At 39.0% G+C, this 12,121-nt stretch overlaps 1 protein-coding gene across 1 annotated transcript in view; it reads right to left on the minus strand.

The window, feature by feature from the left end:
* Nucleotides 1-1,172: 1,172 nt before the first annotated feature.
* LOC140169710 (intraflagellar transport protein 81 homolog) overlaps nucleotides 1,173-12,121 on the minus strand; it is a 60,644-nt gene continuing 49,695 nt past the window's right edge. The window contains 4 exon segments of the mRNA XM_072193008.1: nucleotides 1,173-3,113; nucleotides 3,116-3,242; nucleotides 4,481-4,684; nucleotides 11,269-11,445. Of these exon segments, the coding sequence (XP_072049109.1) occupies nucleotides 3,061-3,113; nucleotides 3,116-3,242; nucleotides 4,481-4,684; nucleotides 11,269-11,445 (561 nt within the window). The 3' untranslated portion in view covers nucleotides 1,173-3,060.

Consider the following 12,121-nt stretch of genomic DNA (forward strand, 5'->3'; position numbering starts at 1 on the left):
AATGAAGCTGCAGATAAATAAAGAAGGTGGTTCTTGCCCATGTCGCTTATTGCAACAAGGTCAATACCATAAAGATTGGCCTAATGGCACTATGAGCTCCCTTGGCATAAGTGGAGATTTAGGCACAACATAAAAGTGCCCTCTTGTAAAATTCCCATGGACAGGGAACCCTATTCTTGTTTGGATTTCAAAGGAGGGAGCTTTTTATTTGCACATGAAATTTAACTCAAGGCAAACAAGGCCAAGTGCGCCATTAGGCAAATCTTTACGGCATTTTTGCACTCGGAGGTATTTGCTGTACGTTGAGCATAATGCACCTCAAGTTTTGGTACACCTTCAGGAAAAAGAAAAGCCTCATCAAATGGGAAAACCCCTCAAGAGTGAAAGTTAGTACCAAGTATTTCATATTTTGATGATGAAAATGCAAATTAAATAGTCATAACCTTATGTGATGTGATCAAAAAAAATGAGTTGTTTGTCGAGCAACATCAAAATTTAATTTCAATTTTAATATAAATTTTCAGAGCTTCATTTTGATGAAAACTACGGTCACAATTGGACTTGCAGTTCCAGAGATATGGAAATTTTAGTGTTGCTCAGAACCAGCGTTCGAAATAGGGCTGGTCAGCCGGCCATTGGCCTGTAACTTTTTGGCCTGGCCGGTAACTTTTCTGACTGGCATCTAGTTGCCGGCCCGACTGGCCGGTAACTTTTTAAGGTCAAGCCCGGCTGGCCTGTAACTTTTTGAGGCATATTTCGAACACTGCTCAGAACAATAATGATTGTTAATTGGCTGTATCTCAAAACCAATAGTGACAACCCATTTTGTACTATTTTTCACCCTGATGTGGCAGCGACAGGGCACATTTCATTGGGTGCAGCTTCAAATCGCTAGCATTTGCCCAAAGCGCTGGCATTTGCTCAAAGCGCTGGCATACATACGCTCAAGAAGCAACATAGATTTGTGCACAAAATAGCTGCCTCAACAAGATGACGTCACTGTCACATCAAGGCACAAAATGGTATAGCTTGATCACATCACATGTTCCTTATTTTGTCTCTTCCTCAGGAGCATCTCCCAACAAGTCGCAATTAGTTGCAAAAACATCAGACAATAAACAATGCTAAGAATGTACCAATGTTTTGCATCAATAGCAATAGATTCTATGTTTTGCATCAATAGCAATAGATTCTATGTTTTGCCTACTTCCTGTTACAAATTAAGCGTACTTGCAATGCTCTTGTTGTTTAACTTTGCACTATAACAAGATTATAACGAGTAGTTCATTGTCTCAACAACAGCAGATTGAGCCAGCAGTCAATCAGAGACAAGTGCGTTTAACACGGTGGCTACACGATATATGCAATAAAGTACGCTCTCGTAAAAGGAATAGCAATTTACTATACATATAAGGCAATAGTGAGGTTCTTCTGTTTTTGTTGCAATCAAATCATCATCATTTCTGCACAAAAATAAGTAGCAATTAGTTTAGAGTTTCTCTCCGAATAGGAGATCAGATGGTACTGGCACACCTATTACCTTTGTTTCTTTCAAGTTGATTGTCCACAAATCTCAATGAAAATGTCATCTTTTGCATCAAATGGTTCATTCAATGGAAAGTACCAGTGACCCACACCGACATCGCCCGGTTAATAATTACATTATACAGCAGAGACACTGAAATGAATACCCGGGATCGATACACGTGAATGTGCTATGCACGATTTGATATTTAGACGATAAATCTTTGGATACCGGGGTAGATAATTGATTCAGTCTAAAGAAGCCAGATTTTGTTCCTTGCACTTGAATATATGTGTTCAACGGATATGATAGTCGTTAGCTAGCGTCTTGAGAAAGAAGCGTGCATCTTGAACTCAAAAACTGACAAAAATATTCTGATTTTATATGTGCTGAACTATAGCACAGCGTAGGCTAGCTGCACTCACTCCCGTGGAGGCAGTCTAAAAGCATATGACCATTGACCTCATCATGGCGTATACATGCTCACTCACACACAGAGAGGTGAATTACCAGGCTATTGTCAGTAGCCTTAGTCGGATGTCCCTCGGCTCATTATGCGTCTCAAAGGTCGGAACAAAATGGCCATGCGTGGCTGTGGATTCAACCTACTATGACGATTTCTGCCATGAAGATATCGGGGCGATGGCACTGTGTGACCCAGTGTATAAAATAGAGCCCGTCCGCATATCCAGGATGGGTCACTAACCGGCGGACACCCTGAAGTGTTGCCACTATAGTGGCACTGCCAAAATGCCAGGACAAAATTGACTAAATTTGCCATGTTTATTGTGCATTTGGTTTTTTTGGGGCTACCATTATCCTTATTTCGGACCATTTCAGCATTAAAATTTTCGCGCGTATGCTTCCTGGTAATGTCATTTTAGCAGCAGGAGCACAAAAACATCAAAACCATAGTTACACAAAAAGTTGTTAAAAATCTAGTTACTATTTGGGCTTCGTTGATCTTTTGATTTGTTACTTCAAAGAAAACTCCTTTTCTCAAAGAGTTGCAAATCTCTTGTGTTTATCAGTGGCGTGTGCAGCACATGTTCAGTTCTCCTGAATGGAGTCTGATTTAGTTGTGTAAGGTGAGGTTTTAGCGTTTCCCCCCAATGACCAACAAAAGTGGGGGAAATGTGGCCCCCCTGCCCCCACCCCTTTGCGCACACCACTGGTGTTTATGCAGAAATCATGGCGAGATGATGCATCACATATTCAGTCAAAAGAAATTGTCCAAATGGGCTATTTCATTTAAAATCCATACTACCCCTGTTGAAGATTTTGAAAATATCTTTCACAAGTGGAGTATGAATTTCAAATGGAATGAACACATTAGGCAGCTCCATTTGAAACTCACCCTCCCTCCGTGGAAGATTCAGGTTGAATCTTTCTCAGAAGGTGTATGAAATTCTAATGGAGCTGCCTAATGTGTTCATTCCATTTAAAATTCATACTCCCCCTGTGGAAGATATTTCCAAACTCTTCCACAGAGGTAGTGTGGATTTCAACTGGAATAGCCCAATTTGAGCATCAGATTAAAGTACAAGTCTATCTTCTGCATCGTCTCTGATGACTTGTGATGAGTCTTTTCTTGACCCTGTTGTAAGAAGCAGTCTTTCTTGCAATCCATCAATGTCTGGAAATCCTTCCACATCTTCATCTGTTTCATGCTGGGTCCGTGGCTCTCTTTAACAGCTTTTTGTTTCTCTCGTAAACTCTGGAAAGTGAGAGAAAAAGTGAAGACATGGATAATCAATAAACAATTATACAAAAAAGGTATTATCAGCAGTTCTTTGACTTGACTTACTTGACGTATTCCTTTCCTCCCTCGAATCCTGGGAACCTTGGAGCTAGCAGCTGTTTCACCATGGAAGTCCATATATGCCTCTGTTTGTGACCATACTCCTTGCATTGTAAATTGATGTAATCCCAAGTTCTTGGCAGCTGCTTTTTATGTTGTCAAGCCAGCGTTTTGGCGGTCTACATCTTGGCCTATGTCCTGGCAATTCAGCAAATCATAAAATCTAAAAATAGAGCCGCAAGGTTCCTCGCCGTCGCATTGAATATTTATTTATTTAACCTCAGATGTCCTCCACCATGACCTTGAAATTATTTTGCAAAATACTAGGCGCGTTCAAATGGTGGTCACTAGCCAACAGACTAGCGTCAAAATTGCTACCCTTGAGGTGAAACTATTTTGTCAGTCTAGCAAATAACCCTTTTTTTATAATACTATATTGTCTGTAATAAATGCCTGTGGGCGTTGCATTTTTCCAAAAGGGGGCGTTTATTAAAGGTGAATTGTGAGTGAAAAAACTTACAAATCAGGTTAAATTTCCTGAAGGTGCTCCTGTAGAAAGGAGGGATTTACGACTATACTAATACTACTACCATGGCAGCGCTTACGGAAATCGAGTGGAAAATGATATTAAACACAACAAAATTACACCCACAAGTGCATCATTAAGCAAGAATCTGGTGAAATTCTACCATAATTGTGACTCCTCGCCACAACTGAGCCCGGATGTCGCCAATCATCATTTTTGAGATATTCAACCAAAATATTCTGCTTGAAATTAGCTTTAAAATGATGTGTATCATGTCTATAGTACTTGACATTTAAGTAGTGAAAAATCAATAAAACAGTCAATAAATCCTTTCTTTCCTATTGTTTATTGTTAAGTTCGATGGAGCATATCTCAATAGTGGCACTGGCGACATCCGGGCTCAGTTGTGGCGAGGAGTCACAATTAGGCAATGGAATGGATGGAAGTTTGAGTCATAATAGGTTTTGTCCATGCAATTTAGCGATCGTCACTGACATGACAGCTGATTGATGCAATTTTTAAGCTTACTCACACAATGTAGCATGGACATTTTTCACATAAATATTGGAGGTGTTTATTAGAGGGGGAGCGTTTATTACAGACAATACGGTAGTTATTATTTTCCTACCTTTCCCAGATTTTCTTGTTCCTGTATCTTCCTTGTATACTGATCTCTGAATGCTTTCTTCCTTTCTACTGGGTCAGATGACGTGTAAGCTTTCATTTCATCAGCTACTCTCTGCTGCTGTATCTCAATGACACGACGCATACAGTTGAGATAATGGAAACGGGATTCCTCTTGAATGCACTCCTCACGCAAGACTCGAACATCCTGAAGGTCAAATAATAACATCATAAAAGATCACTCAATATACCACAAAAAATGCATTTTATTTTCCGCTGTGATTTTTCATTCTAAGCTGTGTGTGTGGTGTTTAATGGAAATATGTTTGTGTCTTTGTTTGAGCAACACTAAACCGGACTGAAATACAGGATAAAGTTGTGCGAAAAAAAAAGGAAATGTAAATCTTCCTGACAATTATCTTTCTGTAGAACGCAAACATCCTTTATATAAAAACATTCAACGTGTCTTTTGGCTTAATTTTTGTAGACCATCTTAAACACCTGCTATAGCTTCTGATTGCAGCTGTGTCCACAGGACATTTAGGGCGAATTTCTCGACGGGTGGCTTAGCAATTGGCTTGTCTAGCCTCAAGGCTTAAGAGGTCGTTAAGACCAGGCTTAACTGAAAACGTATTTCCCGAAGCACGGCTACCATAGCCTCGAGGCTTAGTTAGCCCGTGGGCCAGGCTTGTAGGATTAGCCCCAGGCTTCAGTAAAATTTGTATTTCTCGAAATCAGTCTACTGTAGCCGTAGTCTACGCAAGCCTGATAGACCAGGCTTACAGCGGCTTTTCTTGGCCCTGCCTCAGAGCAGGTCTTAAATCGTAAGCCTTGGTCTATTTCAATTTACAAATTATTTGAATTGTAACGCAAAGTTTATCTTTCATATTTTTGACGGTCTTTCAATTAACATGAGTAAGCAGTCGGCGTAGAACGGAGGCTCTCCCCCTTGAAAAAAAAGGTAAATTAGGCCTACTTCTGATAGTTATTAATTAACCTCATATTTGGTCATTTTAACTTTAAAAACTCAATTTTTAAGGTTAAATAAATTGCATTTATCCCACTTTTGTACCATTGGCCTATATGTCACCAGCTTTAATAGCTTAAATATGGCATTTGTACCATAATTTTTTTCAATCCCACCTCCCCCCATGCCAAAAAGGAATCTACGCCAATGTTCCGGAGACACATTCCAAGCAGATCCCATAACTCCTCAGACCCACTCCACCCCTTACAAACCCAAACAGCATGAACGATGCCTGCTCCTCATTTATTATGTTGGCCCCCGCCTTCCCCCACCCCACCCCCAAATGAAAATGTCTAGTTACGCCACTGTGGGTAATTGTTCGATTTAGTTGAACATTTCAGCATTTTATTTTAGTGTTCATTTGAGTTAGTTGAATTTGTTTAAGTAGCTGTTGCTATCATAAGACCTACTCATTTTGAATGATGAATTTTTTAACAACGAATATAACTTTTTAAAATTCTTTCATCATCATCATCATCATCATCATCATCATCATCATCATCATCATCATCATCATCATCATCATCATCATCATCATCATCATCATCATCATCATCATGAAGACCTACCGTAAACGTTCGCCTAATGGCGCTATGGAGTGCATGGAAATGAGAGAGCGCCATCCCTGTAAAAGCCGACTATTATGCACTGATCATTAAGGGTACGTGTAGTTAAAGGGTGAAACCTATAGACACATACAATTATGAACAAGATCGAACAAACTTGTTCATGATAATGTGGTAATGATTCACCTGATACGTTGTGGCCCAGTGAGCAGAGCATTAGACTATAGTGCGAGGATAAAGAGAACTTGTGGAGAAGATTGATGGTTCGAATCTCATGCAGTAATTTCTGACAGATTATAATGTCTGTCAATGTTTTTTTTTCTGATTTGAGGAAATTTTATTCTCTATTTTATCTTTAACATTGTTTATATAATTTTATTATTTTATCTTGTATGTGTCTTTTTTCATGCTTTGTTTTTATCGTTTCATTTTAACCAAATGTTGTAATGAACCTATTTGATTGTATACGCATTTGTTATGTGTGTGAGACGAACTGTCGTGTGCGACAAGTCTTTAAATTCGCGCGAGTGTCTTTGCCTATGCATCAGTGGTCATAAGAGGTATATCATTTTATTCGAAAAAGGGGGGGTCCCAAATATAAGGGGTCATAAAGTCTTGGAAAGAATAATAGGAGGGGGTCATAAAATGTTTTATGACCAAAATGTAGGGAGTCACACGATGACAACAGAAAGTGTGTTATTTTATTCAAAAAGACTGATTTCAATACAATTTTGGGGTTTGGGATCATAAAATTTTGTTGCCGAAATAGGGGGGGGCGCAATTTTATTGACGCAGACTTTTTGTAAATTTGGGACCCCCCCTTCCGAAAAAAATGAAAGCTCTCTAAGAGGATTCAAAAGATAACCTCTGCCCCAATAATCCCTAGCTATATTTGTTTGAAACTGTTCCACGGAGGATGTATCATAATTGGCTCAGTCTTCAAATGCTATAAATAAAATTTGAATGAGTGAACGAACAAAATCATACAACAACCAACTGAATAGAGGCTGTGCATTATGACGTATCTTCCCGTAAATATGGCGGACTACTCAAATGCATTCAACAAAAGCATGATTGCATCTACCGCGACAGTTTGTCTCACCAGAGAAGATGTACACACATAACAAAATGCACTACGATCAAATAGGTTGATGACCCGGGTTGATGACAACATTTTGATTGAATGGACTGCACTGCGCCATGATTACGGGGAAGAAACTGGTTCAAATCCTTTGTTTGGAGCCAATCGATAAACGCAAGGCCTCCATAGCTATCATTGAATACTGGCTAGGATTCCACAACACAATAAGAACATGTTATAAGGCGCTTTGGAAGGCACATAATACCCCAATGGCTTTCCATATTATGTGCACTCAACAACTATTCAGTATCGGAAGCCCGGCATCGGGTTACGTAATGTTACTATGTCAACGGGATCACGCTGCTTAAGTAATGAACCACGATCGAAACAATCAGTACACAAAAAGGGCATACCAAAATAGCGTAATCGAAATGATCGCCATACAAACAGTGCTTGGTTCCGATACCATCACGGAGTTACGTAACTACTTCGTGGTCTGATAGTTATATGATCAATGGTCTGATCTACTTGTATTGGGTTCGATCCTTTTAATAAAAGAAAAAATAGCTGATCATTTATAATGCATAAATTAATAAAGTAATGTAGTTACACAATTTGAAACATTGAGGCCGTTCTATTTTTCAAAGGTCATTTAACTGTTAAATATAGTGGAATATATCACGCATTGATAGGTAGCAGGTGGAGCAAATTTTGTCAGCGGTTTTTGTTGCCGTTTGTTCGCAGTGCCCATTTATGTAAAAAAAATAAAGAAAATTAAAATTAAATTAAAAACAATTCACAATATTCATTCGTAAAATCCAAAAACATTTCTTGACCCTTCTTCACATAAAAGTGGGAGCAGAAATCAAGATTCGAACAAGTACCATTCACCATCCAAGGCGCACCCTCTACCGACTGAGCTAACGGGTCAGACAATATAAGGGTGTAATTTTGAACTGAAGAATATTAAAAAAATATGAAGAAATTACAATGTTATAAAAAGGTTTACCAAAATGAGTTAGGTATAACGTATGAATCGATTTACAAATTAAGTCAAATGGCACTTTGAGAAAGAATACCTGAAGAAACCCCAAAACATCTGCTGCTCTAGCAACTAACCTAGTGACCTAAAGTATTGGGTCAATCAGGTCATGTCACGATATTTTTTTATGAGGCATTATCTCCAGGTTGCTCAATTTAACATACACGTATCCTTAATGCTGTTGAGATTTTACAAGGATGGCGCTCTCACATTTCTAAGAATCCAAAAGCGCCATTAGGCGAACGTTTACGGTATATGATACCACCTGTCCCTATCCAAGCCTTAATAGTTTGATACTTTTACTTTTCATAAGTAGGCCTATTATTTTGGAGTGCCTATATTATACCAGGTTGGACATCAATTTAATACAATAGAAGAAGGACAAAATTGGTAAAGATATAGTAAATATTTGACACAAAACAATAATGCATGCAGAATTAAAACTGAATTTACGGATAAGATGCATATAATATTGCTATATCTTCTACTTAAAGGGGCATTTCGTGATCCATAGCCTCATCCCCCACTTTTCTCAAAAAAGTTGAGATTTTTATATCACTGGAAACCTCTGGCTACATAATGTTTATGTACAAAATATTTCTTGCAGATTAATTCGCTTTTGCAAAGATATCGTGAAATTTGAATTTCGTTCTGGTGCACCAGAACGAAATTACAACGCATTGTCTATGGAGCAGTGTAATACACATAATCATGCATAACTAGCAAACGCAAAATCAGAATCAACTGAAATTTTGGGAATAGGCTTTTTTCGTGGATATGTACTGAAAAATGTCATAAAAAGAGGAAGCTAGGATCACGAAATCATCCTTTAAATAATTATAAATATTGTACCAACAGATAACTTCATGTGAGATCTGAGAAGACTACTGATATCAGCAGTAGATAGCACGTTGGTTGCTTTCCTTTTAGGGAATCACAGATTCCTTTCCATTAGGCTTACAGTTTTACCCTTTTTGGGATGCAAAAAAAAATCACGAGTATAAAGCATATACGTATCATTCATACAAGTTGGACTCATAAAAAGTCAAGTGGAAATAAAATAATACATAAAAGACACGAAAACAGACACAATAATCTTGCATCAAGTTGTGTAGGCCTAAGGTATTTAGCCCAAGCACAAGACCGCGGGTCCAGGCTAGTCTTTGCGCCGGGAACATTGCGATAAACATGATAAATGAGACGGCAACCTTGTTAGTACGGTAAACCGTGAGGACCACAGCTTATGTACATCTACCTCCAACAGCCTATACAATTAAGTCGCTGGTTGAAAGGGACGAGGTTGTCAAGCGTTAAGCCTACAAGGCCACTAAGACTAGGTTAAATTTGCGTTGAAGAAACCCGGCTAGAGTTAAGACTCGGGCTTCGAGAGCGGGCTAGGCTTAGTAGCCTCAAGGCCACCTTAAGACTACGGCTTAATAAGACTCCTGTCGGGAAACTCGCCCTTAGAGAATAAACGATAGGAATTTTTATTTTGCCTATCCTCTACCGTGTGATAGACGACAGGCAGGTCCAATATTTTGAGTAATGGGTGCCGGCGCAGCCGGTATCCACTACGATAAAAATATTGGACCTGCCTGTCGCTCATCATAGGTAGAGGATAGGCAAAATAAAAATTCCTATCGCTTATTCTCATTCTTAGTCAGTTAAATATTATTTTAATAACTGTAAACAATTTTTTAAAGCAAAAACTAAGCCCCCACCTTCATAAAAACTCCCCTCATTATAAAATGAACGAAACTTGTTTACAACTTCACGTATTCTGTTGCGCGTATTGCTAGTGCGTTCGCCCCGTTCGTGTATTCCGCACTAGTCTACGCATCCAGCGCGATACATACGCCGCACCTCTACACGCAGTGTTACGCATTATCAAGACGCATGATGACGTGGGGTCATCTACGGCCTGATAGACGGCACCTGAAATTATGCGATTGTCCAATCAGAAAAGTGTCTACGAACTAGACCACTCCCACTGACTAAGAATGAGGTTTCTTTCAGACAATTGTAAATTAATATAAAGCTCTGATTTGGAAGAATTTAATGACCAAAGGAGGTAAAACCGTGGCAGTAACAATTTGTTTATTTCTTATTTGTGACACGATCTGGTCCATGGGGGCCAAAGGCGGCCAATTTGAAACTGAGATACAGGTAAAAATAAGGAGTAAAAAACAAGAAAATACATAAGAAAATAGACATCAAAAAACTTCATAACTTTAGAACCAAGTATGCTAGACATTAGGTGTTTTCAGTAAATGATAGCCTATTGGATATATAATATAATAATTACAGTAACTCAATTGTCAAAAATGCCTCCTTTGATCAGATCGTGTCACATTTGTACATTAATCAAGGTTCGCAACAGCCACTCGGTGGAATCGGGCAAAATGAAAATACATTTTCATAGCTACAGAAAACAGCCAAAATCAGGTAAAATTCAGGGTAATTTAGGTGGCCCAAGAGGGCATTTTTTTTCCATCTTGGCATGCACATGTCATGCATACAACATATGACTCTGTACTGTACAACCATTCAGCTATAAACCGGGTTTGTATTTCATACCTTTGGTTCTCTCTCCTTTGTCTCTAGGTCATCGTTTGAAAGAGTCCAAACTCTGATACAACTTAGGTCAAGTGGAATATTTCTTAGGCCTAACAAAAATAATCTTTGGTTTCCCGTTACATTGCTGAAAAAAACTGGGACAGTAGGTAGGAACAAAATTTTATTTTGAAACAAAATTTTGATCCATGATGCAAACTATTATAGCCCTCTAACCCACCCCAACCTACGACATGTATAACTATACAAACTAAGGCTGGCATTTTCGGGCGGGCTTGCGGGTACCCGCCCGAGATTACATTAACCGGGCAGGAAATACCCTGCTCGGGTACACGAAATTAAAAAAAAAAAATTGGATAAAATGACTTGAGTCGGCAGGGTTTTACACGGTCGGTCGGGATACCGGAAACCAAACTTTTTTTTTTTTTTTGGCCTTTTGTCAGGAAAATGCTGTGAACCCTGGTAAAATGCATGAATTTTTAGGTTCGTTCTATTAACCTACCTGTTCTAGCTTAGAGCGATTACTTTCAAATCCAGCAGCCATAGTATCATAAGTAGTCTTCTTGTCATCATACAGCTGTTGGATTTCTTGGTGCTGCTGTCTCAGTGGTCTTAGTTCCTTGATGACTGGTGCCAAAGCTGATTTCTTAGCCGCTATCTTGGTGTTCAGTTTCTGAACCTGTATGAAATTACAGCACATGTGTTTAGTGAAGTTATGATACATTTGACAATATCTATAAAATAAGTTGACAAATAATGCCTCCACCTGTGTCTTAGCTGAAATGGACTATTTCCAGTTGAAATCCATACACCCCCTATGCAAGACATAACCTTTATGTCACCCACACAGGGAGTGTAGATTTTAAATGGAATCAACCATTCAGGTAACCCTATTTGAAATTTGCACTCCCTGTGTGGAAGATTAAGGTCAAGTCTTCCATAGGGGGTGTTTGGATTTTAACTGGAATAGCCCTACTGAGGTTTGCCAATCATCTGAAAAATATAAATGCATCAACCGGCAAGAAAAATGAACACATCTGACAGCACTGTGCGTAGTACGTGGAGTACACACCCATGTAATTATACACAATTAATGCATGGTTCGCATTTTTCTAACATTTGCTCCGATTGGTTCTCGATATCTAAGAGTGTATGAATTTCTGATAATCTACTTGAGGTATAGACCACTTGACATGTGACGTTATTGCCCGGCAGTATGCGCGCAAATTATGGCAATTTCCATTGTTCTTTGCCCTGCAGTGTGCATACGCATCGTAGTTTGCTCAGGGCACGTTTCATGTACAAAAAAGCCATTGAACAGTGTAGCGGTTCGTTCAAGCGTATCGATAGACCAG

The sequence above is a fragment of the Amphiura filiformis genome, chromosome 14 (assembly GCF_039555335.1).
Source record: "Amphiura filiformis chromosome 14, Afil_fr2py, whole genome shotgun sequence".
NCBI lineage: Eukaryota > Metazoa > Echinodermata > Ophiuroidea > Amphilepidida > Amphiuridae > Amphiura > Amphiura filiformis.